This window comes from Macrobrachium nipponense, chromosome 2 (assembly GCF_015104395.2).
Source record: "Macrobrachium nipponense isolate FS-2020 chromosome 2, ASM1510439v2, whole genome shotgun sequence".
Taxonomy (NCBI): Eukaryota; Metazoa; Arthropoda; class Malacostraca; order Decapoda; family Palaemonidae; genus Macrobrachium; species Macrobrachium nipponense.
This window is the reverse complement of record NC_087201.1, coordinates 38,936,014-38,956,474: the sequence shown is the minus strand read 5'-3', so window position 1 is coordinate 38,956,474 and position 20,461 is coordinate 38,936,014. Positions and strand designations below refer to the sequence as shown.

General features: G+C 40.8%; 1 protein-coding gene across 1 annotated transcript in view; it reads left to right on the top strand.

Annotated features, from left to right (window-relative positions):
- LOC135220533 (O-phosphoseryl-tRNA(Sec) selenium transferase-like) overlaps nt 1-20,461 on the top strand; it is a gene marked incomplete at its 5' end in the record, with an annotated part of 104,206 nt that overhangs the window by 11,261 nt on the left and 72,484 nt on the right. The window contains 1 exon segment of the mRNA XM_064257717.1: nt 5,338-5,481. Coding sequence (XP_064113787.1) covers nt 5,338-5,481 — 144 coding nt within the window.

Sequence of the window (20,461 nt, the reverse complement as noted above, 5' to 3'; positions counted from 1 at the left end):
ATGGAAGATTTTAACTTCTTATTTGAAGAAGTTAGAGAGGGATAGGGTTAGACGTTTGAAAGGTGTGAGTACAAGGCCTATTGAGCCTTTTATTGACCCTATATCTAATCTTGATGATTTTGATTCTCCCTCTATGTCGACTTCACAAGCTTTACTTTCAGAATCGGCCTCTGAAATCGCCGATCTGAAGGCTACTATTCATAAGATGAAGTCCAAAATGGCGGTCTTACAAGGTAAGGATAGTGAAAGTGAAATGTTCAGTGAAGTGAGTGCTCCCAGTGTTGTGGAGGGGGCGCTTGATCGTCCCTGCGACGCTCCCAGGCCTAGACCTCTTCCAAGCTCCCATGCCCAGAGGAGAAGGAAAGTCGAAAGCCTTAAGGAGGTCGTGGGGAATCCCCAACGGTCAGACATCCCTTCAGCAGGCTCTGTTTCGATTCAGGCTGCTCAGGGCCGCTATAGAAAAAGCGTCCTGCGAGAGTGTTTCTCTTCCCTCTCTCTCCTTCCTAAACGAGGGTGGAAGGATTCAGACCTTTCTAGGCCACTGAAACGGCATTTGAGAGAACCTGAATTGGATTCAAGCCCGGAGCGCTTCTCAGATGAGGCTCCCTTGTCTATCAAAAAGGCGAAGGTGGCGTCAACGTCTCCCTACATGGAGGTAGCGGACCGCTTGCCTTCTACTTCTCCCCCGATTGAAGATGACGTGGGAGAAGCTTCAAGGAAAATTCTCCTTGCTGTACAAGAACAGCTAGCCTCATTGGTGGGAGTGTTAGCGAGAGATCCTCCTCGTAAGAAGGACGTTTCGCTTCTAATCAAAAAGTCTCGTCCTCTCTCTCCTGCAAAACGCGAGGCGTCTTGCAGACGTGAAGCTTCGTCTTCCAAACGTGCTGAAGAGGTTTTGGTTTCTAGATCGAGATCGAGAGAACCTTATGTCAGAGACGTGACGCCAGATAGACGTGAGGCGTCTTACAGGCGCGAGGTGTCATACAGAGCGTCATATAAGCGCGAGGCGCCAGCCAAGGTTTTGGCGCCAGTCAGGACGCCAGTTGAGAGCGAGACGTCTTCCAGGCGCGAGGCGTCATCCAGACGTCAGCAGTCAGCCAAGCGCGAGGCGTCAGCCAGGACACTCGGCGGACGAGAAGCGTCATCCAAGCGTGAGGCGTCATCCTTTTATGGGGAGAAGCCTAGGCTTTTGGCGCCAACCAAGAAGGAAGCTTCTCTTAAAGCTCAGACTTTGAAAAGGAAGGATCTTTCAGTTCAGAGCCTTGTGTTTCGGCCTTTCCACAGCTCCTCAGGTCTTCACAAGCCTGATGAAGAATGTGGCAGGTTTCTTCACCTCAAAGGTGTAAATATCTCTCTGTATCTGGACGACTGGCTCATCAGGGCCAGATCAGAGAGACAGTGCTTGGAGGACCTTACGTTGACACTAAACCTGATCAGATCGTTGGGATTACTCGTAAACCTCAAGAAGTCACAGCTGACCCCCAGACAGAACTTAGTCTATCTGGGAATTCAGATGGATTCTCGGGGTTTGCGAGTATTTCCTTCGCAAGAGAGAATCGCAAAAGGTTTGCAGAAAGTCTCTCTCTTCTTAGGGAAGGAACAGACTTCGGCAAGGGAATGGCTGAGCCTTCTAGGGACCCTTTCATCGCTCGAACAGTTCTTCCCACTAGGAAGACTTCATTTACGTCCACTTCAATTCTTCCTCAAGAGGTCTTGGAGTTGGAAGACCGGACATCTTTCAGACGCCTTTCACATTCCAGTGGAGATGAGAACTCACTTGGAATGGTGGTTGCCCCCTCTGAAGGAGAACAAAGGAATCTCCCTGAAAATCCAGAACCCAAACCTAGTGTTGTACTCCGACGCGTCGGAGAAAGGTTGGGGAGCAACATTAGGCTCGAAGGAAGTGTGAGGCACCTGGGAAGCAGCACAGGTGTCTTGGCACATAAACTGCAAAGAGCTCTTTGCCGTACACCTGGCTCTGAAGAGTCTAGAACCTCTTGTTTCAAACAAAGTAGTTCAAGTAAATGTGGACAACACCACAGCACTTGCCTACATTCGGAAACAAGGAGGGACTCACTCCTTGTTCCTCTACGAACTTGCAAGAGATCTTCTGCTTTGGACGTCTCAGAGGAACATCTCCCTGCTTACAAGGTTCGTTCAGGGAGAAAGGAATGTGAGGGCGGACAGGCTCAGCAGGAGGAACCAGGTCCTTCACACAGAGTGGACCCTACACAAAGATGTGTGTCAAGATCTCTGGTCTCTTTGGGGGACTCCTCATGTGGATCTCTTCGCCACGTTCCTCTCCAAAAGGCTGGCAGTCTTTTGCTTGGTCGTGGAAGACCCCAGAGCTCTGATAGTCGACGCCTTCCTACTAGACTGGTCTCACGTAGACGTCTACGCTTTTCCTCCGTTCAAAATCCTGGGACTAGTGCTGGAAAAATTTGTGGCTTCAAAGGGGACGAGGATGACATTGATAGCCCCCTTTTGGCCGGCACAAGACTGGTTCACGGAGGTGGTGGAGTGGATGGTAGATTTTCCCAGATCCCTCCCAAGAAGGATGGATCTTCTCAAACAGCCACACTTCCAGAGGTATCATCAAAACCTCCCCTCTCTCGCTCTGACTGCCTTTCGACTATCGAAAGACTCGTCAGAGCGAGAGGGTTTTCTCGTAAAGTTGCAAGCGCGATCGCGAGAGCCCGCAGAACCTCCACTAGACAAGTATATCAGTCCAAGTGGGAGGTTTTTAGAAGGTGGTGCAGAACTAAGAAGTTGTCCTCCTCCACTACCTCTGTAGCAGAAATTGCGGATTTCTTTCTATTCCTGAGAGAAGAATCTCATCTAGCTGTATCCACAATAAAGGGATACAGAAGTATGCTTTTGGCAGTCTTCAGGAATAGAGGATTAGATCTGGCAGATAACAAGGATCTCCACGATCTCATAAGATCCTTTGAGACTACGAAGTCTAAGGAACCGGTCCCTCCTAACTGGAACCTAGACGTGGTACTCAAGTTCCTGTCATCCGAAAGGTTCGAACCTCCTCATCTGGCGTCGTTTCGAGGACATCACTAGGAAATGCTATTCCTATTATCTTTAGCTACGGCAAAGAGAATTAGTGAATTACATGCTCTGGAGGATAATGTAGGATTCAAGGGAGACTCGGCTATTTGTTCGTTTAAAACCCTGTTTTTAGCTAAAAACGAGAATCCCACGAATCCCTGGCCTAAGTCCTTCGAGGTTAAAGGCTTATCGAGTCTCGTAGGCAGAGAAGCAGAAAGGTCTCTATGTCCTGTAAGAGCTCTAAAGTTCTACCTTCAGAGAAAACACCAGATGGGGGGCTCTAGACAAGGTCTTTGGTGTGCGGTAAAAGACCCCACGAGACTGATGTCCAAGAATGCTCTTGCATTCTTTGTGAGAAACGTCATTACAGACGTGCATGAAGATCTGTCCTGACGAAGAGTTCGACTGTTGAGTAAGTGAAAACTCATGAAGTGAGAGCAGTAGCGACGTCTCTCTCGTTTCAAAAGAATATGTCACTTAAAAACATCATAGATACGACATTTTGGAGATGCAACTCAGTATTTGCATCTCATTACTTGAGAGACGTTCGTGTGACATATGAGAAATGTTTTTCTCTGGGTCCTTTCGTGTCGGCGGATACGATCCTGGGTATGGGAGCCAACACCAATCCTTAAGTATATACTTACATTCTTTGTAGATATGTTCTAGAGTCTCTTCTAACAAAAAGGACTTGGTGCCGCACAGGCGGCCAGTCACTGTTGTTCAGTAAGAAACTCTTGTGATATCTTATTAGATGAGTATAAATTTTTTTTGAAATTTATGTATGTGTGCGTATTGTGTTTTTTGAATTATGGTTGTTGTGAAGAGTTCGGGGGATAACTCGGAACAATCTTTATTTCTAACATTTGGTTAGGATCAGGTGGTCGGGATTGGTTGTATGCTCCTTCATAAGGTGTATTGTCATATAAGTGGATCAGCACCCATTGACAAAGTCCTTTCAGGCTCTGCCGAGTAAGCGGATAAGACCCCATCGGCAGACCCACAAGAACTCTTGGCCATAGATCATATATCTCGCTAAAGTTTCTTGAGGTGATGCAGACTACTGGGCAAACACCCATGAAGTCTACCACCTATCAGGTAGGAACCAAGGTTTTATTTATACCTACAACATATGTTGTTTACCTGTCTGTTCCAGAATTAGCTGTCTCTTACCCTCCACCAAAGGGTGCCAATCAGATAAGTATATATCTGACAGGTAAGTTGATTGTATGAAAATGATATTGTTATGATACAATAAAGTTTCATACATACTTACCTGGCAGATATATACGATTATGGCCCACCCAGCCTCCCCGCAGGAGACAGGTGGAAGAGAGAAAATATGATAGAAAACGGGAATGGTTCCTAGTCCTGCCGCCCAGGGCAGGCTGGTTGATCACCTGACCTACCTGTAGCGAGTGGCGCGAAATTTGAATTTCTGTTGGGGACGACGGAGTCTTAGCTAAGTATATATCTGCCAGGTAAGTATGTATGAAACTTTATTGTATCATAACAATATCATTTTTCCCTCATGGCTGAATCAGTCAATAGACGAAGTGAGACATTATGTTCCATGCACCCCCTTCTGTTTTGACAACCTGCCTTCCCCTAAAAGGGGAGAACCATTGTTGAAATGTTGCAACATGTCACAAAGCAGATCATTTAGATTACCTAAACAGTTGATAGCACATGGCTTGATAATTATGAACCAATGATCAACAACTTAGTTCGAAAATGACAAAAAGTCGAGCAAAAATCCACTGTAAGGGGTAACATTGTGATAAAAAAATACAATAAAAAGAGATGCAAGTGTCATAATCCAAGTTGCTGGTAAAGCCTTGAAAATGCCATAGCTAAACTGTCTGGACCACATGCTTTATTACCTTCCATTTCCTTTACCTGTTGAGACACTTTACAAGCTGTAATTGGCTAATTTAAAATTGGAATTGAGACATTAGTCTCCAGCTCAGCAGAGTTGCTTTCCTCAACATTTACTGAGTTCAGTATCTCCTTAAGACTTTCATTTATTGATAGTTCTGCAGAATTCTTAGATTATCTTCCAGCAGTTACGAACATATACAACTATAGGGCAAACTTGGTTAACCTAAGTTTTTCAGACAGCTAGTAGTGAGTTTTGCAAACAGTTTGTTTTAGAGTCTGGAGTATTTTTACTATGGAATAGGAGTAAGAAGATATCAACTTTTTCAATTCATTTTCATTTAGCTTTACTGAGATATTACTTATTTTATTGTTTATATCTATTATAGCTTTTTTCTGCAGATCTTGTGTCACGGCGCCATTATCGTTTGGGACATGGCATAGGACGATCTGGTGATATTGCTGAAGTTCAGCCAAAAGCTGCTGGTTCTAGTCTACTCAATAAGCTTACAAATTCAATAGTTTTGGATGTTTTGAGGTCTGTTGGTAAGTTAGTTTGTTTCTTATTGGTAATGAATTGTTTCCCATGTAAACTTTTAACATGAAATGCTGAAGTAGAAACTGAACAGAAATATTCTCTTTTTATTTATTCAAAATATACTGATGCTCTGTGAGAGGGACTTTTAGATTAATATTATACAAGAGGTTTTCCCTAGCTGTGTAACATTTCATCATTTTACTTTCCAAAGCTGCAGGCTCTTATATTAAAAATTTTCTGCAACACTGAAATTTTTAGATAACTTCATCGATGCAAATGTGCTACGACAATGCTGCCAGTGAAAGTAAATAATACAGTGATTTTAACTTGAGGAAAATTAATTATCAAATGATTTAAAAGTAAATAAAATTAATTGTTTACTCCTTTTATTTTGAGAAGAAATGAATTACTTAATGCTTCTAACAAAAGCAGGGATATGAACACAAAAAATGTAATTAAATCATAAAAAGTGTAATTAAATAAAAATTAGCAAATAATAAATAAAGTTGTTCCTACACAATATACAAACCCTCAGTCCTTTACAGTAGGATATACTTGTGGCGTAGCAGCTGGATGCAGCCGTAAAATCTTGAACAAGGTGGTTAGGCAGTAACTACTGCCTGGTAGGTGGGGAGACCTGCCTACCTGGACGTAAACACTCCAATTTAGCTGTGGCCATCTTCTAGTGAAGAAGTGTGTTTGAGAGCTCTTGTTGACTGGTCTTAATCACGAGTTTCCCAGTGGGATCATTTTTTTATGTTTTGCATGTATACTTTGTGTGATATTAATAATTAATTGACATTGATAATTGATAAACCTACTTTTAGTTATAAGCCTTGCTAGCTGCTTTTCCCCTTTTGTGTGTTAAGGGTTGGCAGCAGGGTGTATCTACACCCTTATCACTTATTTTTTCCCTTTAATGTAGTGGCATGACAGTATATTTATTGACATTACATTGCATTTTGGAGAGTTACTGAGGGAAACTTCAAAGGGTTTCCCTTTGTTTTTCTCTTCCCAACATTTCCCCCCCTCTCCTTCACCCCCTTGTTGCTAGCTTATTGGACGAAGAAGAAGGCGTGGCAGTTGCCTGTGGTGTTGATGTTTGAGGGATCTCCTCTCATTTCGGAGGGCAGTGCCCTTTGATGTCAAAGGAGTATTCTTCTCCTTCATCAATTTTTCTTTTTTCTGCAGGCTAACAGTGAGCAATAGTGTATTACAGCAGTGGATGGTTGGATATCTCTTCATTTTGGCTATCCTAACCATTGGAATTGTATTAGTTAACATGCCGTAACATTGACCCTCAAGTGTGTATACGGTTCCCCTGCTGAAAAATCATATTGATTTGGTTCTGTTATCCGGGGATTTCATCACTGGCCAGTGTCTGAAACTGCCCTGTGGTTGTTATCTCACTTTGGGGATGACTGTGCTTCATCCTTTAGAAGAAGTCCTGTGGAAGTTGGCAAAGAAGAAGCCGAGGAAGAAGAGGTCCCGAAGGTGTCGTCTTCTTCCTTCTCTTCGCCGTCATCTCACACCTCCTCCCCTCCCTCTTCAAAGGCTTCTCGGCCTAAGAAGACAAAGGTAGCTTCTCCGCCACGAGACTTCTAAGGGTCTGCATCCTTCCCCCTGGAAGGAAGTAGTTGGCTCTCTAGTTGGCTCACCTGCTCCTTCGGGAGTGGGACCGTGACGTTGTCCCCAGGGTCTAGTGTCTTGGGAGCCTAAGGAGTTCAAACCAAGGTTCGTTCTCCTGTCTCTGGTACCAGGGCGCTGCACGTGGAACCAGGTCTGTGTCGGAGTCTCATTCACGAGTTTCTCTGAATATACGATCCCCCAAGGGGGCATTGTACATCCAGTCAAGTGATGAGGAGTCCTCTCTCCGTCGTGACACTGGCTTTCGTCAGGTGCCAGGGTTAATGTCGCTGTCCCCTGGGATAGGACATCTGGAGAAATTAGGGTGAGGTCCTCTATACAGCCCTCTTCACACAAGGTTTCGGCCTCGAAGAGGATTGGGATGTGTCATGAGGATGATGCATGTTCTCGCCAAGCCAAGCTGCGCTGTTGCTAGCAATGGTGCAGCTGTCAGCGGTGCTGCTACCAGTCCTGCTTTTATTCCTGCTACCAGCACTGCTATCAGTTCTACTACAGTGCCGCAAGAGCCTCTGCATTCTCCTCAGGAAAGCGTCTCGCCAAGGCGACGGCACTCTCCGAGAACCACGTCGCTGTCACCACCACCAGGTTGATGACATAGCTCATTCCTTTGGACAGCGCCACTGTGAGGAGGAATGAGAGCATCCAACCCTCTTCCCCAATTTCCTCTACTTCCTTGGGGGACACCGGGAGGGGTGAGGTGAGTGGGAGGATTCCTGCAGTTTTCTCCACAGGATTCAGCATCGGGGGCTTACGTTCCTGGTGGGGTCTTCGGGTCCCACCAGGCGCACATCCATGTAGTTGAGGAAGGATCGTCTGCTCACCATCTCAACACCTAGTGTTCTGATTCTTAGAATTCAACACCTGGAGACTGTGTTCTCCATGGTTCTTTCTGTCCTTCGGGCAGATTCCAATTTGCAGTCCCCTGTGGGGTCGTGCATTTTGGGAGCCTCGAGTGCATATTCTGTTGAATTAGGCTCTTAATCCAGTCTTAAATGCTTGATGTAGGACTGGTTTTCTATGCCTGTTCCTCCTCGATTTCTACGGAAGTCGAAGAGGGCCCCCTCCCCGATGATCGTTTGACGAAATTCAGAAGTATCATCAAGCGCTTGAGTTCCTTGGAATTATTGGCACCCTCTGAATGTTTTTGGTCTTTTATGACGTCCAAACACTCGGGCGAGATGGTTTGCCCAATAATTGTTAATACAAAAGTCGGGAATCTCTCTGATCACTTGAAATACATGGAATTTCTGGCGTACTCAGAGTGTTTGGTTTTCTGTGATTTCCAAACACTCAGGCGAGATGGGCATCCCTGATTTTGTTATTACAAGAATTGGGAGTCTTGCCAAGCACGGATCCCTTGGGTTTGCTGGTGCTCGCTGAGTGCTTGGCTTCTTTGTTGGCCGAGTACCAGGGCAGGACAAGGCTCGCCTGATTATTGTCTTTACAAGAGTTGGGAATCTCGCCATGACCGGGGATTCTTACGAATTCCAGCGCTCACCAAGCGCTCACTACCATGAGTGCTTGGATAGCAAGGCGAGCCTTTACCAGTACAGAGGAGTTTGCTCTCCAGTCTGGTTTGCGTTTATACAGAACTTGGTGCTGCATGCCTTCACCTTATGGGTGAATGGTCAAGTTCTGTCTTTGTGTCTTGGACCTTAAGGTTCGAACATGTAGGACAGCAGACACAGAATTCCCCTTTTATTCTTTTTCTGAGAGCTTTGGCCTCAAAGGAGAATAGTTAATTGGGAAGAATTGTTAGTTCTTTTGCTGAGGATTACCCACTATAATCTCATAATCATGTGGCTGTGATCTGCCCAGCTCACTCGACTTGGCTCAGCCAGCCCAGGTCTGCCGAGTCGAGTGTTCGGCTTTGCCGAACGAACTCTGCTTTTGATCAGTGTGGTTCCTCTGCCGAACGAACTCTCTGCTCTTGATCAGTGTGGTTCCTCGCCATGGTACAGCACCCTCTTTCTCCGGTGTTGCAGTCATGGTGTCATCTTCATAGAAGGGGTCATCGTCTTCATCGACCAACACCTTATCTCCCTTTTCGAGGGCATCCTGACCTAAGAAGAGGAAGATGGCTCCTCTCTGCATCCTCTCCCCAAGGGAGGAAGCAGTTGGCTCTCTCATCAGCTCGTTTGCTCCTTCAGGAGCAAAAACCGTGACGCTGTCCCCAGAAGCTAGTGTTTCGTGAGCCCCAAGGTTCAGACCTAAATTCTTTCTCCTTTCTCTGCTTCCAAGGGCAATGCTCATGAAACTGGGGCTGTGTCGGGTACTCGTTCGCGAGTCTCTCTGAGTGTACAACCTCCAAAGGGGGTCGCACACCCGCAGTCACTAATGGGGAGCCTCTTCTCTATCGTAACAAGCAGCGCAGAGCAAGAGAAGGAACTGAGCAACTTGGGTGACTCGGACCCAGCTGTGAAAGCCAGGGATGGCTCATCTTCAGGTGCCAAGGTCGATGTCACTGTTCCTTGGGACAAGACATCTGGAGGAGCTAGAGGAGGTTCTTTTGGGAGTCCTGTTTGTGAGGTTTGATTGCGGGGAATAGCCACGTGGCGAGACGTGTTAAGTTCCCGCCAGCTTTTGGTGAGTTTGACTTCATTCAACTCTCCCTCACCTTTGGCAAACAAACCCGTCGTAGGAAGAGAATGCTTCGTTGTTGAGTGAGAACCTCTGCTCTACCTTCAGGAAGTGTTTTCACTGAGGCGAATAAGTTTTCCTACTGTGTGCATTGCTGTCTTCACTGCAAGTTAGAGAAGAGCGGACAAGAACAACCATTCCTCCTCTTTTTTTTTTTTTTTTTTTTTTTTTTCCCCCCCCCCCCCCCCCCCCCCACCCCCCCCCCCCCCCCTCAACTTCACGGATTACACTGGATTTATGAACGAGGGAATAAGAGGAACTCTATGGAATCTACTCCCCAGAGTTTGAATACGAGAGACTATGTTCATGGTTCGATCTTAGGATCTCACCGAATAGAAGTTCAATCTGTTCGGGATGGATATCACCAAGAAGCTGAACCCCACTGCTCCAGTGTTCCTGTTAGGAATGGCCAGTTCGGCATGAACTAGTCATCTTCGGTATCCTGTTATGGCAGTAGAAGCCTCCCTTCAGGACATCTTCTCCTTCCCTCTCTTCATTAGAGAATGAAGGAGGTTTGCTTCCAGTCCTTACTCTTTTTCTCTCTTTACTGAAGAAGAATTAGGCTGGCGCTCGATTAACAGAATCCTAAGAATATACTTGTATATTCTCCTCGCAACGTGCTTCTGTTATCAGTTTGCACCGTCCGAGGAATAGGCGCATACCGTAAGTTAGCTCTCGGGTATATAACCAAAACGAATACATATTACCTTCTCTTAATTAGCCTGAAACTCAGAACAGCCTTTCAAGAGTTGATGGTTCTGATTTTGAGGTGACTAGTGGTATTGTTTCACAACACCAAAAGGCTGGCATTATCACTGAGCAAGAGGGCCTTGATCCCTCTCGTTTCGGTTTAACATGCCGGCTCTTGAGCGAGTCGTTAGTACACTCAATAGGTCTATAGCCAAATGTATTCTTACTTGGAATGTACTACCAGGCAACTCAGTCTATGGAGTCATGCAAGGGGCAGAGTACTGCCTTATCACTGAGATTCTGTTTGTCGTAGTATTGTTTCTCCTCTGTTGAGGGTTAACTACTAATTCGAATCTCTGCCCGGCTATCACAGACTTAGTTCTCTGCTTGGCTCAAAATTCTCGTGTACGGTTTATGTGGCATGCTCCACATTTGCCATTGCGAGAATTGCCAGACAGAGATATATCTCATTAGACTCATTGTCATCTTTCTGTTTACTTCATGGTATAACAAAAGTCTGTAATCATCTTCTCCATTGTAATTGTCCCATAGACAACTGCGATGATTAAGAATGATTTTCAGATATTACGGTGCTGCTCTACTTGACAGTGCTTCTCTCCCTGACAGTGCTGCTCTCCCTGACAGCGCTGCTCTCTATGACAGCGCTGCTCACCTAACAGCACTGCTCACTCCAACAACGCAGCTAGCTGAAAACGGTATAGAGAAGAGTTAACCACAGATCCAACTTTTGCAGTGTCAAGTAGTGGTTCATGCAGGCAGTACATCCCTGTGTTTTACATGGCTAAAGACTTACAGCCTTCATTGCAAGCACAGGCCTTTTTGTGCTGAACAGCAATGAAATACAACTGAAAGTCAGTTTCAGTCCTCTGTAAATTTCAGGAATTAGAACCGTTCTAGTTGGTTGGCCTCACTGATGGGACTGCTCTGTCAGAGTCGTGAAAGTTAACTTCTTTCTGATTCAATTGCGAAAGACGTGGGTGCACACTTGCTCTAGTCTTTCACATAAGTAGTATTGTTTCTCCTTGGTTGAGATTCTACTACTGATGAAAAACTTTTTCTGTCTTGCCATCTCAGGGATTTTGGGCCCCTAGATGGTTTTTTACTTTTGTTTGGAATATGCGAGCCCTTACAAAAGTCAGTAGACAGAGTTTTTGTTTTTCAGGACTGCATCCCATCTCTCTCCAGCATTGGCAAAGAGGATAGATGGGTTGCATGGATTGTCTTGAGCATCACCTGTGAAAGGCAGATTGTCAGGTCGCAACTCCATCTCCAGTATCAAATCATTCAGTATCTATTGGAACAGGGTGATTCCTTCATGTTTCTCTATGCCTTGGACTTTGATTTTTGATTGATCCAGATCAATCATTGATACTTTGTCCTATTGATGGGTTGCTGGACCTGCAGGGACTCAACACCCATCATCAAAAGTCAGTTTTCCTTTCTCCACTATGTCCAAGGACATGGATTCCTTCGAGTCCTGCGAGATCGTGAACTTCGCCTCTGCAGATAGCTTTGTCACTTGTGTGCTCTTCTTTAGCTTGGTCCTTTTCACTGCACTCCGAAGAATATGAAGGCATGGAAGACAGATGTAGTAGTCCAATGAGTACCATGTTATATCTTTCTTCCTTTGAGTAATTGCCCACAGGTCCTTAGAACTCCCTATTCTTGGACCTGTGGTGGATACTCATCAAGTATTTGTTTACCCGGCTCCTTCAAGAGGACAAGATGCATCTCTCACCCATGATGTGCAGTTCTAGAGGTAAGAAGGATGTGAGAGTGACTGGTCTCTCCACCTTCCCCCTCCCAGTCCTTCTACTTCTCTCCCTTCTGATTGAGAATAGAACTCGAACTTACACTGGCTGGTCGGGTGTTTGATGCAATAAGCTTTCACAATGAATTTCCTTTAAATTTTTCTTGTCAGAGTCATAGAAGCAGTCCCACTCCTTCCTCCAGCAAGGAGAGGAAGGAGATATAGGTAGTAGGGCATGAACATCTAGTTCTTTGCCTTAATGCCTCCAACTCTGTATATAGTCTTCTCTGCTTTATGTATGAGTTACGACTCTCACTCATTTTGAAAAGGTCCAGAGGTCTCACTTTTGATCTTGCAGTTCTTAGACTCCGATCAATGTGTCGGAGGCAGGGCACTTCTCCTCGCTCTTACGACCAGGAGGAATAGCTCAGGTGTGCTGAACTCTAGTCAGTTCTAGAGACTCACTCAGATTCCTCCTTCCAAACAGTGAGTATTCCTATTGTAAAGGACCGTGGGTTTGTATATTGTGTAGGAACAAATCACAGTTTTTTTAAAGTCGTGCCACCCCTCGATCTGAAATATGGGCCGGAAATAAGTTTGAGTGTTTACATCTGGGCAGGCAGGTCTCCTCGCCTAACCACCTTGTTCAAGATTTTACAACCGTATCCAGCTGCTATGCTGCAAAGGACCTCAGGTTTGTATAGTTAGGAAAGATAGAATTTACTTTAATAAATTGTGATATTAGGATGATAAATACTGTACATATACATTACAAGTATAAATTGTAAGAACAAAATTGAGTAACTCGCAGGATATGTTTATCAAACTCAACTTTTATATAACAGAAGCATTATTTGACTGGATGATTCTGGAGGAATTTTTAAAAAAAGAAAGTTGTATTACATATTATGTTTCCTTGCTTCACTGTAAATGAATGAAATTTTGACTTACATCTGTATTTGCTGGCAGTGAGTGTAGAAGTTGTACAGTACTAGTTGATCCTTGAACATTGCTGGTTTAGGGCTTGTGGGTTTGATTACTTGTTAAAATTTTACATAAAATTAAACGGAGTAGTATTATTTTGAGCTTTGCTGTCATTTGCATAAACGTGTAGGGGATATGTGTAGGGTTTAGGGTATAAAGGTAAAAAAACTAAAGAATGGTTGTTAGATCATAAAAGCATAAATAGGTGTACTACTCTATATGTTAGTATATTTTACTAGTAGAATACATATAGTATATTCACAAATCAGTTTTGACAGTAGAACTTGAAAATAAAAGTAGCACTGTCATACATTTGCAAGCCACAGGCAGTATTGTCTGTTCGTAGTTGAAAAAATGTAAGGAAAGGTAAAGCTGCAGACACTACACATAGTTTACTAGTGAATACTTAACAATTTTATTACAATTCACAAAAAACTGCAGATCTCTGTGCTTTGTTGGGGATGCCAGCATTTTTATGCTGGCTTCCAACTTCATGTACATTCATGTTTCATGATCAGTGGTATGTACTAGTTTTTTTGTTCTTGTATCATCAATGTAATAGAGCTTTGAAATCTTGAATTCAAACACTTCTCGAAAGTACAAAGTACCTTGTGTTGCTAAAAATTCTACTTAGAAACCAAAGAAAGTGAAGATCTTGCAAGAAAACTTTGAATTGCTAGTTTTTTGAGGCACTGCAGACTTTTTCTACTTTTTCAAGTGTGAGGTACTCACATAAGAAGGAAATGTCAGTCAGTGCAGCCATTGTTGCAGTTACACCAGCAGGTGCAAAAACACTGCAAGATGTGCAAGATCCTCCTCTTTCTTGTTTAAAAATCATGTGCTTTTCTGTAGGTCCAGGATTTCTGTTAAAAAGGCATCCTAGTAGACTCAAATGTAATCTGAGATAAGTCCAAGTCCATATATAAATCCATAATGCAGAAGTTGGTGGGGAGTCTGGCTCTGCAGACTTTAAAACCAGTTGAAGGAGTTTTAGACTGCAAAATGTAAAGATTATGGGAAAAATCACAAACCACTTCTGCTTGTCTACTTATATAATGAAACCATGGCTGGTCATTTGTCCTGAATTTGATGACCTCTCTATGGACTTACCGTATTGAGGTAGCTATCAGTATTTCATTTAACATCTTGGGATCAGGATCTAATATGTATAGCATCTATTAAGTGTTTGACAAGCTTCAGTAATGCAATCCCAATTGACTAGATTTCAGCCAGACCCTTTTTTCTAGTTGTGGCATTATGAATAGTATATTGATTGACAGATATGTCCATCTCAGTGGCACAATGATCAGATTGACAGCTATGTCCATCTCAGTGGCACAATGATCAGAGGTGCCTATATATTCACAGACCTTGGACTTGACAATAGCTGGAACTTCTGAATATATGCATGGGCTCCTCAGTTAGCTGGATAAAATCAGAGGATACACAGAACTCAAGAGAACAGACCAGCCATATTAACCTGTGGAATTTGAATTTAGCCACTTGCTATTCTTTAAGTTAAGGTCTCCACAAATAATGAATGAGCTTTTGAATCCTGTAACCTAGCCATACTAGTCCTTTCCAAGAGACATTCATATATAGAATTGTCGATATTTGAATTGGGGTAAATCAGCAAATATGTAAACATAGAAGAACTTATCAAAGATTTAAAAAAAAGAACTTTATGGCAACTACACTCCAAATTTTTCTGATGATGTTGGTCATTAACACTTAGAAAGGACATAGATAGAGTAGAAGAGGTACAAGCAAGAGCCACAAAGTTAATTCCATCCATCAGGCAAATAGGTTACCAAAAACGACTAGAGAGCCTGAACATGTATGGCTTAGAATCACGATGATTACGAGGACAACTAATAGAAACATTAAAAAATATTGAAAGGCATAACAAAGGTAGACAGTAACCTATTTATGTTAAACAAAAACCAGACAAGAAGTAATGGATAGAAACTAGAGCTAAAGAGATACAATGCATCCAATTGGGGGAACTTCTTTACATACAAGATATATGTGACACATGAAATAAACTGCCACCAGAAGTTGTAAACAGTAACATTGTGGAAGAGTTTTTAAAGAAAGCTAGACAAAATCATTAGGACACTGGGAATGAACATTAAAACCTGCCCCTAGAGATGATTGAGCATGAGGTCTTCTTGGATGGACTAATAAATCTTTGAGACATCCTAATCCTTGTAAATCTCTCTCTCTCTCACTCTTGGGATACATATACTAGTACAAGTACAGGAAAATATCTATAACTTATTCTTTTACTTACAGAATCCATTTATATATGTGTACTGTATTGATCTAATCACCATAAAAATATTTAAAATATGAATTTCTTACGTAAGCAACTCAAAACCTCCATGCTTCAATACTGTCGCAATTTTTCTATGATGACGTATGATCCCTTTCTCTCAATTAAATAGGAATTAATGTATCATAAACTTTTATGTACAAAATTAGAAATAATAATTCCATAATAAATTAGTTTCTTATAGCAACTAAATTATTTTCCTAAATAATTCTTTCTGTAATAATCATTGATTAGCTGATTCTCAGAACGTAAACATTGTGACGAACATTTTTCAAATGACAAAAATACACTTTGATTACTGTATTTTGCTGTGTTTTATAATAATATTACAGTATGGTACTGTAATCAGTGCAGTAAATATTTTTTTTATCATGAATGTATTAATTCACGAAATATATATACTATAGTTTTGTGCAGTAGCCATATCAGGAAAATAAAGAGGAATTGTTAGATAATGTACTTTTGTTTGCAGAACTCTCTCTCTCTCTCTCTCTCTCTCTCTCTCTCTCTCTCTCTCTCTCTCTCTCTCTCTCTCTCTCTCTCTCTCTCTCTCTTTTGTATGTCAGTATACTGTACTGTACACATTCTTTTAATGAAAATAATATAAATTATTATTGTACTATAAATATGAAAAACACGATAATAAACAAATCCATCAAGTTCACAACAGATGATGGAGGATGGGGTTGCCATACGTTTTGCTTTGTCTGATCAATTGTACCATATTTCATAGTTGACTATGATTATCACACATATAATAACAGTACACAAGAGAATGTTTTATCACTTGATGTTTAATCTCTAATCACTGTAGCAAATAATTAAAATCCGAATTTCATAAACATAGGCAACTCTCATCAATCTCCTCCCAGTTATAGTTTAAGTGCTTTGAATTCTCTTCCCCTCCCAGTTATTGTGCTTTGATATATAGTCAATTCAGTTCTCTCTCTCTCTCTCTCTTCTCTCATCTCTCTCTCTCTCTCTCTCGTCTCTCTCTCTCTCTCTCTCTCTCTCTCTTGTATTTTAATGAAAATATACAGTAATTTGTGAATACACAGTATTGCACATGAAAAAAGTAAATTAGTGATAATTTTAGAGATACGGCCCTAAGAAAAATTGCAAATTACAGTGGTACCTCGACATACGAAAGGCTCAACTTACGAAAAACTCGAGATACGAAAGCAAATACGACAAATTTTACAGCTCTACATACGAAAAGTTTTCAAGATACGAAAGGTCGTTGCTGTAAAGTCCCGAGATTCGCCCGGACCACCGAGAACAATTTTAAAACTCCCGCGCCGCCAACTGAGTAAACTCGCCACCATCCTCCCGCTCTCCCATTGGTTCCTGATGCTAGTCACCCCATAAGGTCCTGCTCTCCTATTGGTCAGCATCTACCCATTGTGCTTTAAGTATTCTATTGGTAAAAGGATGCTGTAAATTGAAAAACTTATTCATGCAATACATTTAATAAAAAAAAAAAACATTAGGTAAAGATAGAATAAAGAACTGAAATGAATGGTTATTATACTGTTTGGTAGTTTCAGTAGTTGAAGAGAGATAATGAAAATTTATGGCTTACTGTGTAAAGTGATTGCTTGGCGATCGTTCGATACTCGTAAATGCTGGATGTAAACAGAAGTTTGGAAGCTTTGTTTTGTTTGTTTATTATAGTTAATGGTTACTTAATAATTATTTGAAATGAGTACATGCAATACATTTAATTAAAAAATTGTGAATTAGATATCATAAAATATAAAATTAATCAGACTGCCAACAAATACGCATTTTTTAGAATTCTTCTTCTGTTTTATTATTACGTTACGTATACGTATGTTTCATTATAGCTGTCAGTAACTCGGTATCTCCATTAGGTAAAGATAAAATAAAGAATAGAAATGAATGGTTATTATAGTTTGGTAGTTTCATTAGTTGAAGAGAGATACTAATGAAAATTTATGGCTTACTGTGTGCTAGGAAAAATGATTGCTTGGCGTTCGTTCGGGGACTCGTAAGATGGGTAAGAGCTGAATGTAAACAATCGATTGGAAGGTTTGTTTTTGTTTGTTTGTGTATTATAGTTAATGATTAATTAATAATTATTTGAAATTAGTACATACTGATTATTTATACATTTATTGGCATATTCTAAGCTTTTAGCTCTTAGGTTTAAATGTCAGAATCATAGACTAGGCTGCAGTAGCAACCGCTAACATAGGCTAGGCTTATTGATAAGGGACATATGCTAAAGTCCTTATATATGCAGTAAAAATGGGGTTGAACATTACATGCAGTTAACCCTCTTACGCCGAAGCCCTAAAAATCAAAACCTCTCCTGTATGCCGGCGCCGGTTTGGAGTGAGCGAGGAAGCGGAAAAAATAATTTTTTCAAAAAATCACAGTGCGCTTAGTTTTAAAGATTCAGAGTTCATTTTTGGCTCATTTTTTTGTCATTGCCTGAAGTTTAGTATGCAATCATCAGAAATGAAAAATAATATCATTATCATATGTAAATAATGCGAGATATGGTAGCGAAAAAAAAATTCATAGATAATTGTATTCAAATCACGCTGTGCAAAAAACGGTCAAAGCTAACGAGTTACTTTTTTTCCGTTGTATTGTACACTAAATTGCAATCATTTTTATATATAATACATAGTAAAACAATAAAAGCAACACCGGAAAAATATTATCACAAAATGATGTACGAATTCGTAACGCGCGGACGTAAAAAAATGTTATTTTCAAAAATTCACCGTAATTCTAAATATTGTTCTAGAGACTTCCAATTTGTTTCAAAATTAAGACAAAGGATTTACTATTATGATACTGTAAGAGTTTTAGATTAGAATTGCAGATTTCGACCATTTCGAACGAGTTAAATTTGACCGAATGTCAAAATTTTTATATATATATTTTTTTATATGCACATATTTCGGAGATGGAAAAAGCTACAACCTTCACTTATTTTTTATTGTATTCTTCATGAATTTGCGCACATTTTGATATATGAAACTCTATAAAACGGCTAATATGAAAAGGAGCAAATATTAGGATAATGCGATGTGTATTTCGGAGACTTGCGCCGCGAATCGCGCGCGAGTGAAAGTAAATATATTTTTCAAAAATTCACCATAAATCACAATATTGTTTTAGAGACTTCAAATTTGTTTCAAAATGAAGAAAAATGACGGAATATTACTAGGCCGTAAGAGTTTTAGCTTACAATTGCGTTTTTCAACTATTTCGGTAGAGTCAAATTTGACCGAACGTGATTTTTTTTTCTATTTATCGTGATTTATATGCAAATATTTCAAAAAAAGAGAAAAGCTACAACCTTCAATCATTTTTAGTTGTATTCTACATGAAATTGCGCACATTTTCATATATAAAAATTTATGTAACAGCTAATTTTAAATGGTGCAAACATTTCGACAATCGCACAAAAAAATTCTGATTTTTTCGGAAGAGTTACCGCGCGGACGTAAGGAAAATGTTTTTTTTTTTTTTTTTTTTTTTTCATAAATTCACCATAAATCGAAATATTGTGCTAGAGACTTCCAAGTCATTGCAAAATTAAGGTAAATGATTGAATAAATTACTAGAATATAAGAGTTTTAGCTTTTACAATTGGCATTTTTTGACCATTTCGGTAGAGTGAAAGTTGACCGAAAGTTGAAATTTTTGCACTTAACGTTATTTATATGAAAATATTTCAAAACTGATAAAAGCTACAACCATGGGTTGTTTTTTGTTGTATTGTGCATGAAATTTCGCACATTTCCATATATAAAACTTTTATGTAACGGCAATTTAAAAGGGTGCAAACATTAGGACAATCGAACGAAAAATTTATCGGAAGAGTTATCGCACGAACGTAAGAAGGAAAAAGTTTTTTCATAAATTCACCATAATCGAAATATTGTGCTAGAGACCGTCCAATTTGTTGCAAAATGAAGGAAACAAAATGATTGAATATTACTATAATATAAGAATTTTAGCTTACAATTGCGTTTCTCGACCATTTCGGTAGAGTCAAAGTTGACCGAAGGTTGAAATGTTTGCACTTATCGTTATTTATATGAAAATATTTCAAAACTGATAAAAGCTACAATCATGGATTATTTTATTGTTTGTTTTGTTTTTACCATGAAATTGCGCACATTTTCATATATAATACTTCATGTAAAGGATAATTTAAAATGGTGCAAAAATTATGTCAAAGTGACGAAATAATTTTTGAGATGTGTCACTGATACTTTTTAGTGCGATAAGAAAGAAATTCGCGCTTGCGCGCCTGCGCAGCGATTTTAAACAAAACAACGCCTTGATCCGTGAACTCCCAGCATCCCCCAAGGCGTGTGATTCAAAAGTTTTCGGATGGTAGGCCTATAAGTATTTTTCCGCGAATTTTTAAAAAAACTTTTTTGAGCCAATGTATGATACGTCCAATCGGCATATGGGAGACATTTTGACTCGACGTTTAATACGTCCAATCGGCGCTAAGAGGGTTAATATTACTCAAGTATGTACAGTATTTTGCCTTTTTGGAGACATATTTCTTCCGTCGGATTGGCGTCGTAACCCTAGAACATGTGTTTTAGGCCTGGAAATATAATTTACTGGGGTGTTTTTTATTTTTGGAGGGCTTGGAACGGATTAGCCATTTTACATGTAAAATGTGGTCCAAGATACGAAAACTTCATGATACGAAGGGCGCCTTGGAACGGATTAATTTCGTATCTCGAGGTACTACTGTAGTGAAATTTTCCCTGTAGACGAGTGAATATTGTTTTCAACAAAAATCCGCAACAAAATGAAACACTGAAGTATAAAATGTGTAAAAAGGAGGGCCACTATATTTACTATAGTATATAGTAAAAGTAGAGTACATTCTCTCTCTCTCTCTCTCTCTCTCTCT